The sequence below is a fragment of the Lepidochelys kempii genome, chromosome 3 (genome assembly GCF_965140265.1).
Source record: "Lepidochelys kempii isolate rLepKem1 chromosome 3, rLepKem1.hap2, whole genome shotgun sequence".
NCBI lineage: Eukaryota > Metazoa > Chordata > Testudines > Cheloniidae > Lepidochelys > Lepidochelys kempii.
The window spans coordinates 97,214,523-97,235,357 of NC_133258.1; the positions used below are offsets into that span (position 1 = coordinate 97,214,523).

A 20,835-nucleotide genomic window follows, 5' to 3' on the forward strand; every position below is an offset into this window, starting at 1 on the left:
CTGCCACACCCCCTGACTTGCAGTAGTAATAACAACCCAAATACAGAGTTTCTGCCATCAACAGCCCCTATAATAATTGTTCCAGCACCACTGCCTCTGGGAGGCACTTAAGGGGAGCGCACACCCTTACAGAGTAAAGCATGTACCTCCCGCACAACAAGCCAGCTTTGCCTCCCATGACAGGCCCTGCCTTCTCCCAGCCCCATTTGGGGTGTCCCATGTCCCTGGGAGTGCTAACAGAGAGCAGGTCCTTAACAGAACAGACCACAGGAGCTGCAATTTTGTCCCTGTATGGGAGAAGATATGCTGGATTGGGGGTGAAGCTGCTTGCAGCCAGCCCCCACAACTTGCATGATCAACTGGGGGTGGGGTGAGGAGTTACATCATAGCCCATAGTGTGCTGGAGGGAAATACCAGTCACATTCCACCTTACAGGGCTAGCCACACTCCAGCAGTATTGCAGGGCTCCTCCCTCTGCAAGTGTTGGGATTTCTGTGTGAATGAAAGGTGTTTGGTCCATATCCTCCAAGGTATTTAAGTACCTAACTCCCATTGATGTCATTGGGAGTTAGGTACTTAAACACCTTTGATGACCTGAGACTATAGGTCATAAATTTCATACTGTCCAAATCATGAGTGCTATAGCATATCTGCTGGTAAAACAACAATGACACTAGAAGGATTAACATATGAAACCATACAGAAGCTGATAAACACTCAGCAAAAATGCATATTTTTTAGCATTAATGGGTGAGAATTTGAAATCGCCAACATCAACTACTGCTATAATACACACAAAGCAGGAAAACTGGAATTTGGTATCCACAAAGGCACAGGTGAAAAAAATACAGGACTGAAAATTTCAAAGGATACATTACAGGCAGTAAAAGGGGATGTTTCCTTAGGAACAAAGAACTAGCCACACATTTACTACAAGTGTAGCAGCGCCTTGATATTTGATTCTTCTGTTATCTTCCTGATTTTTATTCATACCCTTGACTTTGTTCATATTCTGGGTTCAATCTGTGTTACTCTAAGGAAGTTCCAGTACAATACTTTTCATAGTAACATCCTATCAAGGCACTGTAAGTATGAAATCTCATAGTCACATAGCTGCTGATTGTTCAGTGCACATTAGGAATATGTTCCTGCTAATGTAAATGCTTTATAAATAGAAAAGGAAAAAAAGCAACCTCAGAAACAGAGTTACCATCCTTAAACTATAAGAGTAACAAGTTTTATATAGCATATGACATTAACAGTTGATGAAGAAAGTGCATTTCAAATGACACAAAACAGTAAATTAAGGTCTAATATTTTTACGGATGGCAACGGTATCAACAGGTTTAAGAACAAGATGTGTTGGGGAAAATATCTTGAGTGCAGTACAAATAGAAAATCCTACAGTATGTCATATACGTATGGACCATTGGCAAGGAACCACACAGAAAACATACATCCACTGGGAATCGAGTGGTGGTGGAAAGGACAGATGCAAAAAAGGTTTTCAGGTTTAGCAGATAAAAGTAAATGTCTTCTGCCTTTCATTTTAAAGAAAACATACACAATCAAAGAGAATATTACAGATTACTCCAAGAAAGAATAATGATAGATAGAATTGTATATTGCAGGCCTCAATGCCAAAAAAATTCTTTTCATAGCAACACCGTGAAAATTGCATACTTTTTGCATGCTAGGGAACTTATATTTGGTCCATAACTTAAAATTGGGATGTAGCTAGCCAGCCTGCTGGGATGCTGTGAAACTTTGCAAAAATAATATTGAGGCCATTTCGATACAAGATCCCTATTTACAGTTTCAGCAGAAACATATTCTTAAATAGACAACTCTGTACATACCGAGCAGAACCAAAGGGCAGTAGAAAGTAACTGATGTTCAAAAGAACATTGAAAAATTAGATTACACAGTTTGGCAATTTATTCTGATAATGGCCAATTCACCCCCTACTGTCTGTGTAAAGGTCAACACACTAATTCTATGGCTCACAGAGAACAAGCAAAGTATTGGTTTCATTCCTTTAGCATCATTTAAAATGTACTCTTTATAGGAAGATGATAACTAAGACTATTGAGCAAAAATAAAACATTAAGTAGAACTAGATGGTGAATGATGAGCGAGAGGTAAAAGGATATATGAGCATTTCTTGGAGATTTACCTTTTTATTCCTTCTCCCCCTGCCCAAGGGCTCTGTATCAAGCCAACCAGTCCTTTCAGCCAAGGGAAGTTGGCTGGGGTGGTGCCTCTCTCTCATTTCTAAGGCCTGGTCTATACATAGGTTTTACACTGATTTAACTAAATTGGCTTACAAACTGATTTTGTTAAGTTCATACAACTTTTATGTGTAGACAAGGCCACAATCCCTTTGTGATTGTGTGCAACACAAATAACTGAGCATCAAAGAGGGGAGGCAACTGATCCATAGTGACATTCACATATTTTCAATACCTGGAAAGTGTTTGGGTTGGCAGCTAACTCCATTGTGCCTGAGGAGTTTCTATTTAATTGTTTCCAGTTAGGCTTTTAGAACTCTGCAGACTCTCCACTGGATTTACTTCGGGGCCAAAGTAAAATATAGTCATGTTCCTAGTCGAAGCAGTATGGAGAATCTCACAGTGGTTCAGAGAGTGAATAAAGAGTGTACAGCTACACAAAGACTTTAACCAACACATGGAGACATAACATTCAACCTGTCATTTTGACAATAGGCTCACAAAATAAAAGCAGTGGAACCCTTCATTTGGTGAGATCAGGGGTGGGAGAAAAGTTATGTCCCACTCTGAAGATTTATGATTTCTTTGTTCTGGAGGCTCTGTCCCTTCAGAAGCTCCAGCATGGCAGCTCTTCTCAATCTGAGCTAACACTGGGGAAACTGGAAAGACAGCTAGTACCCCTTCCTCCTACAGCAAGTAAGAGCATATGTCAGATCACTAAGGCTACTTAAGACAGCTGCTAAGCTGTGGTTATCACAATGCTGGGAACTGACTCTGCCATGCTTACTCCTGCAAAGACAACTTCATTTTAAACAGACGTATATTAATATTTCTAAAATCAATATGTCCAGCTAGTCTTCTCGGGTATTTATAGTGCACAAATTACTGAGATCTCTAGATGTCAAAACCAAGGTATATGCATGAGAGGGACTCAGAAGATCTTGACAAAATGGACTTGTCCTTGACCTATTAGTTTACCTCCATAACTTTCTGTTAATTAAAGTTACATACACCAGGGAATACCACAGGTTTTTGTTCCTTTCTATGGTTTCAGAGTAGCAGCCATGTTAGTCTGCATTTGCAAAAAGAAAAGGAGGACTTGTGGCACCTTAGAGACTAACAAAATTTATTTGAGCATCTCTTCATCCTTGCTCGGGGGTCGCATAACTAGTTACGCGACCCCCGAGCGTTTATGCGACCCCTGAGAGAGGATGAAGGGATGCTCAAATAAATTTGTTAGTCTCTAAGGTGCCACAAGTCCTCCTTTTCTTTTTTGTTCCTTTCTATGTTATTCAGCAAGTTGATAATCAAAAGTAGGCAGTAAATATCAGTAAACTGAAGAAATATCTTAACTGGTTGTTCATCCCTGCTACGCATCTGGCAACTTTATGGTGGGTACAAATTTCTAGAATGGAGAACACTGTTGTTACAAAAAGTGAACAAAAATGCTGAATAGTGTCAATATTTCATTCAAAAGGTGGGAAGGGAATAAGCCAGCCTACACACACAGCATTCTAATGGCCAATAATATACAGACAGATGAGGGCAAGAACATACTTCTAATGCCATCAGTCTAGGATTCCTGGCACCACAATGATCATATCTCCTTCAGCTCTTGAGGCAATATATATGTACTGTATGTAGGCTGTTGCCAGAATACAAGCAAACTTCATAACTGACTGCCACTTATACCATTCACAGGAGCAGTAAGTTAGCTGTTGGCTTACACTCTATGAAGTCCAGTATCAAAGTAAGAAAGCCTAACTACAGCATTTGGTAATCCTAGCATTCCTTATTCTCCTGCTTTCACTGAAAGTAAACAGGTTAAATTTCTCTGATGTAACTATACTTTTAAATACAGTGTTTAAAGAAAACAAATTTGAAAGAATTACCATGCTTACCATCCTTTTCTTTCCTCCATAAACTGTATATTTACAATATAGCTGAAACTATAGGAGTTAATTCCCTACAGTAGGTTATATTAAATGGCACGTATAAAGCATTTTAAGGCAGCAGAATGTTTTAGGAATATCTCAGGTGATGAAAAAGGCTAATATAGTACTAATCATACAGTATTTTAATTCCGAAAAAATATGCCCAGCTATATTGACCCTAGCATCGTAAGGGTTGAAAAACCAAACAAGTATGCCATTAAGCACGTCCGAGGAATCCACTGAGCTTGTCTGCTTCTGATACATATTGTGCAAGCCCTTGTCGCTGCAACTATAGTCAAAAAAGTGTATTCACTATACCTGTGAACCTATATAAAAGATGTACAAAATATAAATGTCATCAGGGCTTTATATTTTCAAAAATTTTAAATAAACACAAAGTATATATAGGCATATATGTTGTAATTTCAGTGTCAATACTAGCACAGAGTTTGTCTCTTCTAAATACAGACCTGTATACTTCCTATTCCAGCACATGCACCTACAAACACATGATCATGCATACAGCTTTACTTTCTGCTGTTTGCAGAAAAGTCAGAATATACAGAACTATACATTGTATCAACTCAAAATAGATTGGCAAACCAAGGAGGATGTCATTCAAAAGTAATTATTTGTGAGCCATTTAAGAAAGAAAGAAAGAAAGAAAGAAAGAAAGAAAGAAAGAAAGAAAGAAAGAAAGAAAGAAAGAAAGAAAGAAAGAAAGAAAGAAAGAAAGAAAGAAAGAAAGAAAGAAAACGAGGGGTATAATTATTTCATCAATAAAAACACTGAAGACTGCAATGATGATCTGAGATTGAAAACGCTTTGCCCAGTAAGTCAAGTGACAGGATTACTTTTGGACGATATACACAGTGTAGAACTGGGTGCTATCACAATCAGAGAACACACAGTTATAAAGAGGCGCAGAGCTTTCACATTTCACAACAGCATCAAATTCATCCTTGAGTTCAGACTACTGTCGTCTCTGACTGAAGTGAGAGAGAATAACTGTGTGCAGTCATTCTCACAGCAGGTGGTGCTGAAGGTGATCTGGATGCCCACCTGGAAGGTAAGCGTCGATTTGCTGGCCGCGCTGGCCGGGAGAAGCCTTTCCCAGTTGAACATTTAGCTGGCACAGATATCTAGAACACAAATGAAACTACTTGCCTTAACAAGTTATAACACAGTCGTTAATGGAATGTAAAAGGAATGAAGTGGCATACCTCAGAACAGGTGGTCTTGGGCTATTAAAAGGACCTGAGGATGTGTTTACATAGCAATGTATAGAATGCAAAGGAACAGACACTTCTATATATAGGAATTCTTACATCAGTTGCAGCATGAGATATGTGGACATGGATGCTAGATACAAGGGAAGATATAAGATTTTAACCCATATGCAAACCATAAATTAATTGCTCTTGCAGGCACCTTTTCATTTTTGGAACTTATGTGGATGAACTTTTATGCTGGTTCATAAACATAACTCAGTATACAACAATACACTGAAACAGGATTCCATGTACCTTTCAGGTATCTTTTGATGGATCCTGTTGTAACTGTCAAGGCTCATTATAAAGGACTGTGTTTCCATTACTGTTATGTGAAGATGTTTGTACTTCATAAATTGTTAATAATGATAATTTATGACTATAGTATCATAGCTGCATGCAGAGCTTCACAAACGTATGAAAGACAACAGTCCAGACTCTGTTCTTTGTTTCAGTGGTATAAATACAGAGTAATTACCATAGGTGTGATTCTTCAGTGCATTGTGCCATGTGTGGTTCTTTATACCTTTGCCAAGTGAGTGCAGGTGGGTTTAAAATGCTGCCATTCTGATTAGTTAGTATTTTACACTCACTTTACATAGGCATAAATGACTACACAAGGAGCAAGACAGTGGAGAGTCAGGCCCATTGGCTTTAGTAGAGTTACTCTGGATTTATGCCAGTAAAAATAAAATCAAACTCTGGCTCATTGTTCTTACTCCAAATATTCACTAAGGAAATTTCCTATCACATTTGCACAGAGCAAAAAAATCAGAAGCTTCTCCTTTTTTCTTTTTTTTTTTTGCTGTGGTAGAACAAAGTTGTTTCTACTGAAAACTATAGGGATGCAGGGGGTGTTGTAGCACCCCCAGGTTTTACGCAGGTTTCCAGCTGCCTTCCCCACTCTGGGGTCCTGGCCCAGCGCCCAGGGCTCCACTGCCACCCTCCCCAGGGGCCAGGCTGCCAGCCCTGTGCATGGGGCTCTGCTCCCAGTTGCACTCCCACCCCCAGCTGTGGCCCCAGCCTCAGCCCCTTTACACAGGTCCCCCCTCCCAGAGACACAGGCCTGCTCCCAGCCCCAGCTCTGGGGGGGGAGAGGGGGCATGGACAGAGGTAAGGGGGCTGGCTTTCAGCACCCCTACTATTAAAAGTGTTCCAACACCACTGCTGCACACTGGTGAAGCTGACCCAAAAAACCCCAAACCAACAAGAACATCCTTATGTTAGGCTCAGCCCTTGGTCAGAAGAAAATCTACAGAATCAAATTCTCAGCTGTTAAAATCAATGTGGCTCCACTGAAGTCAATGGAATTGTGCCAATTTGAATTATACCAGTTGACGATCTGACATACTTTTTTTCCCTATGGGGTTTCACAGCTCCAAGTGAGTCTACCCCATCTCTGTGAGGCGCTAAGGAGGGTATCACAGAATCATAGAAGTTAGTAGGATCAGCAAAGGTCATCTAGTCTAACCCCCCTGTCAGGATGCAGGATTTGTTGTGTCTAAACCATCCAAGACAGATGGCTGTATCCAGCCTCCTTTTGAAAACCACAGTGAAGGAACTTCCACGACCTCCGAAGGCAGTCTGTTCCACTGTCCTACTGTTCTTACTGTTAGGAAGCTTTTCCTGAGCTTTAATCTAAATCTGCTGTGCTGTAGTTTGAAACCATTGCCTCTTGTCCTGCCCTCTGTGGCAAGAGAGAACAACTTTTCTTTACCTTTTTTATGGTAGCTTTTCAAATGTAGCTGAAGACCGCTATCATATCCCCCGTTAATCTCCTCTTTTCCAAACTCAGCATACCCTATTCCTTCAGCCTTTCCTCATATGGCTTTCATCCCCATCCCTTTGATCATCTCTGTCGCGCACCTCTGGATCCTTCCCAGTTTCTCTACATCCTTTCCTTTGTGTGCTTCCAGCCAGTAGTCTGCCTGAGCCAGTAGTGACGTCCACTTCCCAGCAGCCACTGGCAGGACCAGTAACTTCAACTACATTTTTCAAAATACTTGTTTCATTTTTTTTTTAGGAGTTTGAGAAAAGGGCAACTTTTCTACACTCTGCCAGTAAAATAAGGCCAAATGCAAAATGCTGTGGCTGGACCAGCCCCTCTCTTTCCCCTGGGTCAGTGTTGGGAGCGATGCACAGTCTGGATTTGAAGAATGTGTGAATGCTCCGTTACTGGACACGTATAGAAACCCCAGCATGGCACCTTTAGGAGACAAACAACAGCCATTGTTCTGGAGACTGCTCTCTCAGCCCCTGTAGGTTTTGCCATGGGAGGCTGTGTTAAAATCCTTTGAATGGGTTTTTGAAAACAGTCATGGGAGGGGAGAGCGGGGGAGAGAATGGGCCAGATTCTGATGTTAGCTATAGCAGTGCAAATTTCAAGTAGCTACACTGAGGTTAAACTCTAGATTTACACCAGTGTCACTGAGATCAGAATCTGATCCCACAGGACTCCTATATTATACTGATGTAGCTCCATTACCTTCCATGGAATCACTCCTGATTCACACAGGTGTAAATGAGAAAAGGATCACACCCAAAGTATCTAATATTACACAAACAGATATTTTAAACTGTCCCATTTTAGTGGCTTGTTTCTGAAGTTGGGTATAAATCTTACCTCTGGTAACTTCTGTCTCTCTTTGCCTTGTTTGACTTGCTGCCCAACACGCCTGGCTGAATTCCTCTGAAACTCTTGCTTTCCTTGCTCTGTCTGGAGCATTTCTAAATACCCACTCAATGTCTCACAACTCCCATCTGTGAACTCAGAATCTGACTGTGTCCCCTTATCTTTGCAGCATTTAGAATTATATAAAGATGTCACTGTTGATTTTTCATAGTTTTTCAAAAGTTTTTCAACAACTCCATAGTTTGACCTCGAGTCAGCTGAACGTGGGCGACCAGATAAATTAATTGGTCTCCAATCACGCTCGTGAAGCATATGCCGGTAGCCACTGGTGCTTAGAAGTCCATTTATTTGCTTTTGTTGCCCTGTTGTTCTGGCAGCTTTGGTTGGATTGCAGGGATCCTGTTTCTTTGCTGCAGAGAGTCTGGGATTTGAAACATAAGATGCATTTACAGTTTCTGTTCTGTTAATCATCCAGTCACACCCTGGGCCACAGTGTTTATGATCTCCAGTTGGTCTTTGAAGCTTCTGATTTTCTTGCAAAGATTTGTTGCATTTATCTGTATGAAATACAGTCCTGTTAAATTCATCGATCTTTGCTGCCAATGTTTCATTTTTTGGGGTCTTCTTTGGCAACATTGCAGGGTCACAGGAGTCATTACCATAATGTAAAACATTATGAGATTTAGGGCAATGTCTTCTGTGCAAATTCTCTGTTTGCACCATATTTCCATCTGAACAGCTTTTCTGGGCAGACAACGGGGAAGATCCATTCGGAGTACCTTTTCCAAGCTTGCCCACATCACATGACCATGTGTTGTGACAAAAACCTGCCGCTACACTGCACTCAGAGACTCTCTCTTTTTTGGCTATAGGTACTGAAGCAGTTACCACTGCACCATCTTTCACAGACTTTCCTTCATTTGCATGTGCCACTGGATCTTCACTCTGTTTTGCAAGAGAAGGATTAATACATTTCCTTCCATTCCTATCCTCCTGAACCTTACAGTTGCTTCTGCTGTCTGTATCTTTTACGGGTACTTCAGAGATCTGTACAGCTGCAGAAAGTGAGTTTGTCAGATGTCGAGAAGTGCTCCGTGGAGGAACTGGTGGGGCTTCTTTTTTTGGCCAGGGCATGAAGTCTCTTCCTCTACCACCAGTAAAAGAGCTACAAGGCATATCTTTCAAACCCCTGTTGGCACTCATCAAGTTCTTCCTGTTATTTTGTCCTTCTGTTTCAAAAGTGATGGAAGAAGTTTGTGGTTCATTGCTGGACATGCAGTTAATCTCAGGCATAATAACTGTGTTTTGGGTTTCTTCAAATTCTTCCAGAAAAGGAAGTGACTTCATTCTGTACATAAAAGAAGAGGCGTTTTTAGTGATGAGGATGTTCCTCCTAAGAAGTCATCTGGGGAAAAGGAAGGGAAGGCTTAACCTGTAGACATGTGACAGAGCATGGGGCACTGTCTGACCCCTAAGGGGAACAAAGGATTAACCCCAGCACAGCTTCCCACTCCCAGTACACAGGCACCCAGAAGAAGGTCTTTAAGACTGGCTGTTGGAAAAGATTTTGGGGCAATTCCACTGCTAAGAATACAGGGAAGAAGTCCCACTCTATGATGGAAGAGTTTGAAGGAACCTCAGCAAAGGAAATCTTGCAGTGTACTCCTCCCCTCCATCCCCCAACCTAGGTCCCCTATAAGAGGTTTTACTGTAGGAAGGAGGACGGGCCCTCTAATTTGTACTCAATTCAGTGGGAGTTGGCATGAGTATTTGAGTGAGGAGCGCCTCTGCGCGTAGTCATTGGCTTGTGCAAATGTCTTAATATTCAATGTGAGAGCACAAATGTGTCATTTATGGTTCCATGCAATAATCACATTTTCCAGCACACATTCACAAAGTGTACAGCAGTTCCTTCACAGATATTGATGCTAAAGCAATCATACACTGTGGAAAAGACTGTAGGCTGCCCATGCATGGATGTACTGGGGAAAGACTCCAAGGAGCCCCTTTGTACTTCTTGAATCTCTCAGCAAGAGCCTGGCACAATGTGCGTACATACCTACAAGGCGACAGGTGTTAGCTGCCTAGAAAATTACAGGGTGAGGTCAGGTCTATGCTCAGCAGAGTTGGCTGAGAATGGAGAGGGAAACACAATGCTGCCTCTCCAAGAGTGGTGTAGCTGCCGCACAAGTGTGGGCTTCCCAGGAGCCCCAAGGAGGAATTCTGGCAGAATCAGCCAGAAAACCTTCTGGGCACTTGGCTGCCATGTGGCCTCACCGAACCCCTGCCAGACAGCCTGTCACACCAAGGGCACAATCTAGCCCTCTGTGCACTTTATGTACATCCGTGTGTAAGGAGCAGTGTCTAGCGGTATTTCCTCATGAGGAATCCAAGGGCATTATGTTTGCAGTGGACGGGGTGCTGGTGGAGGGGAAAAATGATTTGCTACTGTTCCTTTCAGCATGCAGCTTACTTCTCCCTGATGTGGCCAGCCATCTCCCCTAGTGTGTGTGTGTGTGCAAAGTGGGAGGGAGGGGAGAGAAGTCACTCCCTGCCCCCTTGCTCCTTGTAGGGAGTATCTGGTGAAAATCCCCTGCAGTCCCTCCAGCATCCAGTGCTGAAATCTAGGTAACCCTAACATGACACAGAGGGGGGACAAAAAGAAAAGGAGTACTTGTGGCACCTTAGAGACTAACCAATTTATTTGAGCATAAGCTTTCGTGAGCTACAGCTCACTTCATCGGATGCATACTGTGGAAACTACAGAAGACATTATATACACAGAGACCATGAAACAATACCTCCTCCCACCCCACTCTCCTGCTGGTAATAGCTTATCTAAAGTGATCACTGTCCTTACAATGTGTATGATAATCAAGGTGGGCCATTTCCAGCACAAATCCAGGTTTTCTCACCCTCTGCCCCCCCCCTCCCACAAACTCACTCTCCTGCTGGTAATAGCCCATCCAAAGTGACCACTCTCTTTACAATGTGTATGATAATCAAGGTGGGCCATTTCCAGCACAAATCCAGGTTTTCTCACCCGCCCCCCTTTTTTTTTCCAAAAACCACACACACAAATTCACTCTCCTGCTGGTAATAGCTTATCCAAAGTGACCACTCTCCTTACAATGTGTATGAAAATCAAGAGGGGGGACAGAAATCTTTCATCCTGTCTACTCCACTACTGTGCTAGGGCGAGGCACAATCTAGCCCTACGTAAATGCAGATATCAGTTTATATATTTTGGAAGCACACTGCATTTTTTGCAATTAAAACATGAGTTTGAAACATATTTTGGTTTTCACTGGGATTCCTTACGCTGAGCACTAACACACTGAGCCCTATCCAGCTCCTGACCAATTCAATTGCAAATTTCCCTTAACTTGAATAGCCTCAGGAATAGGCCCACTGTTGCCTTTCTTCCCCTAACATAAATAGGCCAAATGTGTTTTTACCTTCTGTGGTTGGGCTTCTTTCGAATTTCCTCTTGATAGCTGCATAACTCTTCACTAACTTTTGCCAGTTCTTTAAGAGCCTTTACAAATAAAATAATGTTACCTTAGCATGAACAGTAATCTCCAGAATTGTTTTATACCCAATGATGATTTACATGGGAGAGTCCTGTGCAGAAGGGAGTAGCACAGAAATGTCTCCAAGTTATGGACCAAGGTAAATAGCATGCCACTAGTGTATTTAACAAAAGTTTATATATTCAACAGTCACAAACTGAGGGGGAAGGGGAAACATTCCCTGGCTGGGAAGTTGTTGCATTCTAAGACTCAGAGGACATATACTCTGGGTAGAGAGAGAAGGATTTCATCATGTTCCCCACATTTGCTGAAACACTGTTACTGTCATACTTACTGCATTGAGATCACCAGCATAACTACTGGTATCTTTCTTAGGAATTTTCAAGCTGAGGAGGTCTTCATATTTCTCCTGGTTGTCAAAGGCCAGACTGTTCCTTAACAAAACATTGTTTTTCCCCTGAGTTCTAGTTTCTTTACATTCTTGTTCTGTTTTACTGAGCAAACTCTTTTCTTCCATCCGGTCACTTGCCAAGTTATGTCGACAGTTCAGTTCTGCTGTGTCACTCCCTTCTGAAGTAGGGGAATATACAGATAGCTGCAGCATCTTGCTTTGAATGGCCTTATTATCCCGGACATTCATATTGCTCTCCCGCCTTAGTTTTACCTCCTGGTAAAGCTGAAAAGGCAATAAAACACCCTATTTAATCTAAGTAGAATTATGAGCTTCTAGGATAAAGGACCATATTTATTGTCTGCTTTAAACTGTGTTACAAAGCTCCTAAGCATTTTCATTCAGTAAAATCACATATGGGCTGAAAGATTTGATATGTATTTTTAGCTAAGAGATGCTGAGTCCTTAGCGGAATGGCCAATGGACCATTCTGTTGTCACAAGGTGTGGAGAAGGTTTGTTACAATTCCCAAAATCTTTGCTATATTTTAATCAAGGGCTTAGAGCTATGGAATGGGTTCCAGAAGATCTCACATGTTAAGTACCTCTGAGCTTGGTCAGTAATTAGGTGGTAGACTGCCAGAAACACCAAGGTGCTCCAGCAAATTTTGCTGGTCCATAAATAAGTGAAACATCCTCTATGAATCAATACTGAATCAAAATTCCAGGATGGTGTTGGATGGTAATGTGCTGGTGTCTTTTTGATCAGGTCCTGACCATGAATAGGCATTTAAGATCCTCTGACTCCACTAGTAAAAGTAAAGGCATTGTCAGCTCAGGTATGCTGGCATATTCTAATTTGGGGAATTATAATACAAAATATATGTTTAATGGTTGATGGCAGGATGCAAGGTCTGAGCTGTGGGACTGTTTGAGATATTGTTAATTTTATAACCATGGATAAAGAGTAAGAACTTGAGATGTCACTTTGAAGCATTGTACAATGTATATTTCCATTTACTGTCCCTTGCATGCAAAGATCCCAAAGCTCCTTATCAACATTAATTAATTCTCACAACATCGATGTGAGGTAGACAAGGGATGTAGCCATTTCTGAGCTGAAACACACCTGCTCTTTAACAGTGCACAGCACAGTCTGTAACACAATTTTGGACAGGCAGAAAAGAAAAATAGTGCATCTGCTTGAAACTGCATAGCAAATACGGGTAGGTAGAATGCAATGACTAGAGTTGGGAATTTGGCTAGGACATGGAGGTTTACATATTCCTGTTTTTATTTGAAACTGTTAATGACCACGAGCGATCATTACATCTCACTCAAAAGCTATCAGACCTGATTCTCCCACTAAGGCTGCTTTACACTGCTCTGGCAGCATAAAGGGGCATTACAGTGTGTGTAAATTACAATTACATTCACTTTAAAGTCCCTTTCCACTGCAAGAGCTGGGTCAAAGGGCCTCAGTGTAATTGAGAATTAGGCCCATCATCTCCAACACCATAGAGCCAACTAACAAACTAGCAGATGATTATTAATTGTAATAATACTCATTTATTATTTATATTACAGTAGCATATAAAGGCCCCAATCAGGTTGGAGCTCCATTGATTTAGATGCTGTAAATGATCGAAAGCAAACCTGATTCCTGCCCCAAACAGCATAAATATACATATAGGGCTCACGTTACTAAGCACTGAAATGTAGTTTGCCACTTCTGTGGCAAAACAAGGCAACTAGTTAACAAATCACAGCAACATCACCACATTTAAGGCAAGAAGTGGAGAAGAATATCATATTCAAATCCAATAGAAATTACAGCTGAAACATAGGAGGCAGACATCACGGAGTTACACTGTAGCCTGAGAGCAGCCTATGTCTGAGTCATTTGGCTCCATTTTCCTTTTCCATTTTATTATTTTCCTTTCATGTGAACAATCTCTTCCTTACATTCCTAGTGGTTGCAGAAAGCAAGCAAGAATATTTTCATGTGTATATTAGAATAAATTTGTGCACTAGTGAGTGGCAGAGGATTTTATTCAGATGACAACTTTGGTGTAAAAGAATAATAAATAAATTACTTACGCTATCCTTGAAAGGAAGTGAATTAGGATTGATAGAAAGTAAATGATCGCTAACAGGTGTAAATATTCTTTGTGTCTAGCCTTTGTTTACTGTAATCCTTTTTTCTAATAAAGGTCGTCAATAAATATAGTAGGTCTTTGCAGGAATAAATCTCTCATTTCCTGAGCCACTCATTCTTTGATTCATGGAATTCCCTTTGATGTTAACGAATAAAGTAGTACATAATTTATCCCAGACAGAGAGATATATTTTATAATGCCTGTATTAGAATTTTGTTGATAAATATGCATTCACCTAAGCCAGTGGTTCTCAACAAGGGGTATGCATACCCATGGGGGCACGCAGAGGTCTTCCAGAGGTACATCCATTCTTCTAGATATTTGCCTAGTTTTACAACAGACTACATAAAAAGCACTAGCAAAGTCAGTACAAACTCAAATGTCATACAATGACTTGTTTATACTATTCTATACACTAAAATGTAAGTACAATATTTATATTCCAATTGATTTATTTTTAATTATATGATAAAATGAGAAAGTAAACACTTTTTCAGTAACAGTGTGCTGTGACAATTTTTTGTATTTTTTGTCTGATTTTGTAAGCAAGTTGTTTTTAAGTGAGGTGCAACTTGGGGTACACAAGACAAATCAGACTCCTGAAAGGGATACAGTAGTCTGGAAAGGTTGAGCGCCAAAGACCTAAGCCCCATACAGACATGTCTGCTACCGTTTAAAATGTATGTACGATGCACACTGTGCCCAGAATCTCTGGCTATGGTATATACTGCCAGCAATACTGCAGCAAATTTGACCTAAGACCAATGCTTCAAAGTGACATCTCAAGTTCTTACTCTTTATCCATGGTTATAAAATTAACAATATCTCAAACAGTCCCACAGCTCAGACCTTGCATCCTGCCATCAACCATTAAACAGTGGCAGACACTGAACTGGAAAACGGTTCAGAGAGAAAAACCATGAGGTGGCCTTGGGCTATCATATAAGACTTTAGAAAAATGTTCATTTTTACAGTGTTGTTTACACTCAAAAATCCAAAGTACCTCTTCTATTTTCTTCTGCATGACCTTCCACTGACTTTCCCACTCCTTCCTTTCACTGTCAAATCTCTCCAGCAGTTCCATCTTCTCTTTAGTCCAGTTCTTTTCAGTATTCTCCAGTTGTTTATGTAGGTCCATTGCTGCACTATGAGTATCAACTAAAAGGTGTTTATGCTCCTCTTCTTTCCTCAATGTTTCCAGGAAGCTGGGATTGATTTTATCAGAATAAGTCTTTCTTGTCTTTGATTCTAGCTTCAAGCAAAAAGAAAAAAAAATGTAACAGACAGCCCATTCCATTCATTTCAATTGTATCAAAGATTGCTTGCATGAGTCTATATCAGGATTATAATGATAAACATATACACTACAGTAGAAGTATGGATGAACTGGAATACACAGCAGGAAAAGGAGTTCCAATCCCTTCTCCCCCACAAAAAGTGATATCAGATAACAAATTTAGTCTATCATTCTACATGCTGTACCTAAATAGCATACACATAAGCAACAGTCCTACAAATGGGTAGTATTTAAACTTGCTCTCCTTTAGATGAAGCAGAAGTGCTATGACAGCACTTGATCGTGCAATATACAGAGAGCCTCTTTCAAGATGCTGAGCACCCTCAATTCCCGTGGTCGTGAATTCAAGGCCTTGGAACCTTCCAAGATCTGTCTTTTAGTCAGAATGGCCAAGAATGCTGTCTCTGTGCTATATTTGAACTGTTCACAACAAAACTAGAAATCTAAAGATAGGAAGTTTGCTCAGAACAATTGAGATTTTACACTGGCACATTTAAAAACATTAGTGTTATATGTATACTTTTAATTACACAAAAGAAAACATGCAGTTATGGGGGGGGGACCATAAATCTTTTATGAACATACATACACATCAGAACACAATACAAAAGCTTAATGTATTTTGGTTTTACACGTCTTAATAAATAAATATATTAGTCCCATGGCATGGGCTTGGAAGACAGCAGAAAGGGACTCTATCCCCAACTCTGACTGATTGTGAGACCTTGCATAAATCATTAAACCTCTCTGCACCCCAATTTCCTCTTCTCTCAAAATACAAATCATGATCCCCACCACCCTCTGTAAAAATCTCTGAGTTCTATGGATGGACAAGTGCTAAGTAGCATTGTTATATTATATGTTTCAGAGTAACAGCTGTGTTAGTCTGTATTCGCAAAAAGAAAAGGAGTACTTGTGGCACCTTAGAGACTAACCAATTTATTTGAGCATAAGCTTTTGTGACCTACAGCTCACTTTATCGCATCCGATGAAGTGAGCTGTAGCTCACGAAAGCTTATGCTCAAATAAATTGGTTAGTCTCTAAAGTGCCACAAGTCCTCCTTTTCTTATTGTTATATTATGATACACTTGTAGAGGGAAACCTTTTACCGAATGGTGATAGATTTTATAGACCCGATTCTCACTCACTCAATTTTTACATCAGTGACTCATTAAAAATCAGTAGATTTGCTGCTGATTTACACCAGCATGAGGTTAGAATCACACCCATTAATTCATTCTTGGGAGCAACAGTTTGGTAGCCTGACATGGGATGATGTACTGTATGCACAGTTGTGTGTGTTCCCTGAATTTGGGTTTCAAATCAGACTACTGTGTTAATCTGGTGAACACAGATATTCATATCCATTCACAATAAACTTGCAGATTGCATTGGTTCATGCTCAGAGGCTATATCAATGTTATTTGTCTGGTCTCAAAAACGACTCCCTTTATTGGACATGTTTGTGATTAGTAGTTTGTATCTAATTTTGTAATTCCTTTTGTGCTTCATGCAAAGCTATGCTCAGCCCTTTACTGGGCAAAGCAGATTGATTCAGCTGTGGCTGCTACATGATCACAGCTTCCCACTGTCTGTTTTTTTTCTAGCCAGCTGACAAGTTGACATCTAATTCAGACTCAGCTTCTTTCATTAACAAGTGAGCTGTGAGCTCAGCTGAGGACCAACAGGTTACTTGCAACAGTGTGTTAGATGAAGTCCTGATACCATACATCTCAACTGACAGCATTTAAGGCCTGATTCTACTACCACCACAGCCAATGGCAGTCATGCCTCTAACTTCAGTACAAGTTGGATTGGGGCCTCAGAGGGCGGGACCTCCCTTCATTGAGCCTCCCTGTCACTCCCTTTCAAGATCACAGTAATACCATAGAGTTATTTAGCTGTGCAATGCAGCGTTTGAACTCCGCTCTTTCAAGCTCCCACTCAGCCCTGTCATTGGAACACTGAGACACTGAGAAAAGCTTCTTCTTTTCTCTTCCATCTTTAGCTCTGCCTGAACCATAGGTGCCAACTCCCTGAGTGCTCTGGGGCTGGAGCACTCACAGAAAAAAAATTGTGGGAGCTCAGCACCCATCAGCCACAGTTGTTCGGGGGCATCGCTGATCAGCTATTTGGTGCCCTCCCCCATCAGCTAATTGGGGTGCTGACAAACAGCTGTTTGGTGGCACAGGGAGGGTTTGGGGGAGAGCAGAGAGCAGTGAGCAGTGGGTGGGTAGGGGTCTCAGGGAGTGGGCAGAGCACAGGAAGAGGTGGAGAGAGGGCAGGGCCTCAAGGGGGTGGTGTGAGGGCAGGAAGAGGTGGAACAAGGGAGGGGTCTTTTGGGAGGGGCTGGAGTGGGGGCAGGGCCTCAGGGCAGAGTGGGGATGGAGCACCCCTGGGAAAACTAAAAGTCAGCACCTATGACTTGAACCACTTCCAAAACAGACTTCAGATCCAGCAAAACACTTCTGTTTTTATCTACCTGGAAACATTCAGGGTAGCTTTACAAATAAAGATCTTTGACACTAACAGAGCTGCTCCAAGACAACTCAGCATTCTTAATATGAAATAAGTCCACTATTAGTTTGTTGTTTAAGACAGGCTCACGGCTTCATGTTGAAGCCAGCCAGTCTATGGAGCTGGCCCCTCTCCAGGGCCAAGGTTCAAGCTCAGTACCAGGGACTGCCTTAAATGTTGATGAAAAACAACTTCTTATATAAGAATTCCATGCACTGAAAATCTGTTGCAATCGAAACATCTATTCATGGAACATCTACAGCCATATCAATATTTTTTTCACTTCACTACTACAAAGGTTGTATTTTTATGGGGGGAGGAAGGTACAGCAGTAATTCACTCTTTTGCTATACTTACTCTTTTAATCGACTTTTTTTAACTTATTCAAGAAACTTCAGAAGAATTAACCAAACTGATCTATTTACTCACTTGACTTCTCTGGACTGATTCAAATGCATGTAGCAAAGAACAGTATGAAGACATAAACTAGAGACAGGCTGAGATACATTTTGCCTACCATTTGCACAAGCCTTTGTCAATGCAACATTTGGAATAACAACTGTGATTCAATCAGAAGTAAATGGTAAATCTTACTGGAACCAATCTGAAAGCCTACATTGCAGCCTAATATTTCCTGAATGTGCTCCTGTCATGCACACATTTGCAAAGCAGGTTAGCATGTCAAAAGACTCTTGATGTTCTTTTAGAGTGATTACTTATCAGGTATTACTCCCTTGCTTACATCCATCTTCAAAATGTGCATATGCCTCATACAAGATTCCATTTAGAAAAATAGAATGGAGACCCTCAACATGCAATCAAGTCCTGGAAAAAGTTAGTTGCAGCTATTTACTTGTAACTGTATCTTCCCTCAAAAGTGCTTCTCTCTTTCATTCATGGTTTCTTTTCCTGTTCATATCACGACTTATTCCCTTCAAATTTCCTCTTAAGATGCAACTACTCATAGTGAAGCTCATGATTGTTGATGTTCGCTCAGATGGCTGGGTGACCATATGCTGCGACTGCTGTTGCTATGGTGGGTAAATTCCTTAGAGGACTTTGACTCCTGTCCCTATCTTTGTCTCTTTCTCTGCTTGTTGATTTCCCAATCTCTAATACTGTGAGTATACTCACTACTTGTATAAAACACGGGGCTGTTCCCACAGGTATTCCACATGGCTTGAGCAAAACAAACAAATGTCAAAAGCCACTGCTTCCTTTTTATTAAAATACCTTTTTCTTTCACATGTGAAGTCCTATCACCCCAACACAGCCACAATTTTAGCTTGCCTTGGGGAGCAGTACAGTGTCTGAAATCTGGCTGTATTGGCACTTTCCACACGTCCTAGACAAGGTCAAAAGCTCATTACAGCAATCAACTTTAAACAAATAATCAATTTTGTCAACATCAGCTGTATTTCTCCTTTCAGCGTACCCTTCTCGCCTCTCAAATAAAAAGGTTTTATGCTGCTCCTGGTCTCTGATGTTACTCTTTCTTCCCTCTACCTCCCCTCTATGTAAATATCAAAAAATGCAAAATAATTTGAACTAAATCTCTGCTGGGGTATGGCAACTTCTAAAAATAATCTGCTGTGACATCAGAAGAGGAGGTGTTATTTTTCAACAGAGATTAACTGGAGTGGATATGCACAGCTAATCAGGTGAACTGATCTTCCTCTGTTTTACTAGTGATTAATTCACAGTAAGATAGGGTGCTGGCTTCTGGATGGGTCTATTTATATTTTTTTAAAGAAGTGGCAGGCATCATAGATTCTATGCACTTTATATTAAACCTATAAGAAACTCTCAGAGTCTCACTCTACTATTTAAAAAACAAAAGATCAAATGTGCAAAAATGGGCTGTCATCTCTGTCTTGTTAATAAATCATTCCATAGTTTGGAAACACTGACTGAACCACTGAACAGCCTTTCCTTGAGAATAAACAACCACCATCACACTTTTAAACTATTATTGGTCTAGATACAAATATCAAAATGAGGCAGATGTTTACAAGAGCCGTTAGTCAAACTGTTTACAGCCTTAATAATGTGTATTGTTACCTTTCTTTTCTATTTCACAAATAAGGCCAAAACTCTTCAAAAACCGCTGTGATTTTTAAAAGAAAAGAAAAGAACTTACCTTTTGTGCAGTAAACAATCCTTCAGAAATTTTTCAGTCCATTTTTCAGTGTAGTAGTGAAAGCAGTGAAATGCATAGCTAACTGGGATAAAGAGTTCCAGTTCTGTGAATCCTGATCCTTAAAGAAAACAAGAAACCAGGAAAGAGAGAATTTTTCAATTGGAGCAGCACTTGCAACTCTCTTTGATTAACTTCCCAACTTCGGTTTTGCAAACTGAAAAACAGTTCTGTCTGGCATCATCCCGGCAGCTGGGTTCCATGTGACGTCAGTACATGGAGGATGGTTTTAAAGCCACTTCTTCCAGCCCCCAGCTCTGTAACTTTATCTCTCCTCATATTTTGTGTAAACAACTTCAAGTCCAGGACATTTTTAGGTTTTATAGTGCAGCTAGTATTTAAAGCTTGCCAAAGCAACCAATGTTAATGTTAAAGCTATGACAATGGACAATTTTAGATTTCTTTTATTAGTTAAAGGCAACTCTGTGTTTTAAAGAAGGATTCTTTTCTACATTCCACGCCCAATTTTGAGGGATACATTTTAAGTTCTTTAGGAGCTTTGAAGCTAAACCACATTTGTTTAAACAGGCAACTTTTCATGATCCACAGCTCCTCTAAAATACCCACTCTTCCCCCATACTAAAATCTTTACTTTTTGCATTCAATTACATTATCACTTCTGAAATAAGACATTACTAGTCATTGTGTAATCTTATTTTACTTGTATTCTAGG

The 20,835-nt window shown here is 40.7% G+C and overlaps 2 protein-coding genes across 7 annotated transcripts in view; both read right to left on the reverse strand.

Annotated features, from left to right (window-relative positions):
* Window positions 1-1,303: 1,303 nt before the first annotated feature.
* On the reverse strand, window positions 1,304-15,298 carry KIAA0408 (KIAA0408 ortholog). 2 transcript variants are annotated; one of them, XM_073337257.1, is made up of 5 exons: window positions 15,154-15,298; window positions 11,936-12,277; window positions 11,527-11,606; window positions 8,060-9,416; window positions 1,304-5,307 (listed from the first exon to the last, which is right to left on the reverse strand). In XM_073337257.1, exons 1-5 carry the CDS (start codon window positions 15,286-15,288, stop codon window positions 5,134-5,136), a joined length of 2,088 nt encoding a protein of 695 aa, XP_073193358.1. In that variant the 5' UTR covers window positions 15,289-15,298; the 3' UTR covers window positions 1,304-5,133. The 2 variants fall into 2 exon arrangements, with proteins under 2 accessions (XP_073193358.1, XP_073193359.1); XM_073337258.1 differs by lacking the exon at window positions 1,304-5,307 and adding an exon at window positions 5,390-5,527.
* Window positions 15,299-15,300: 2 nt separating this feature from the next.
* The window catches only part of MTCL3 (MTCL family member 3), a 58,460-nt gene continuing 52,925 nt past the window's right edge, over window positions 15,301-20,835 (reverse strand). For 2 of the 5 annotated variants that reach the window (XM_073337252.1, XM_073337250.1), the window contains exons 7-9: window positions 20,106-20,223; window positions 19,199-19,310; window positions 15,315-15,402 (exon numbers count right to left, since the gene is read on the reverse strand). In XM_073337252.1, coding sequence (XP_073193353.1) covers window positions 19,247-19,310; window positions 20,106-20,223 — 182 coding nt within the window. In that variant the 3' untranslated portion in view covers window positions 15,315-15,402; window positions 19,199-19,246. Of the gene's footprint in view, window positions 15,403-19,198; window positions 19,311-20,105; window positions 20,224-20,835 lie in introns of all 5 variants that reach the window. The other 3 variants (XM_073337251.1, XM_073337254.1, XM_073337253.1) reach the window with 3 other exon arrangements.

Coding starts and splice junctions, on each gene's coding strand:
- KIAA0408 (XM_073337257.1), bottom strand. CDS start 15,288: ATGGACCTACATAAACAACTGGAGAATACTGAAAAGAACTGGACTAAA. Junction 11,607..11,935: donor ATGCTGGTGATCTCAATGCA/GTAAGTATGACA, acceptor TTATTTGTAAAG/GCTCTTAAAGAACTGGCAAA. Junction 9,417..11,526: donor AAGAAGCCCAACCACAGAAG/GTAAAAACACAT, acceptor TTTTATGTACAG/AATGAAGTCACTTCCTTTTC.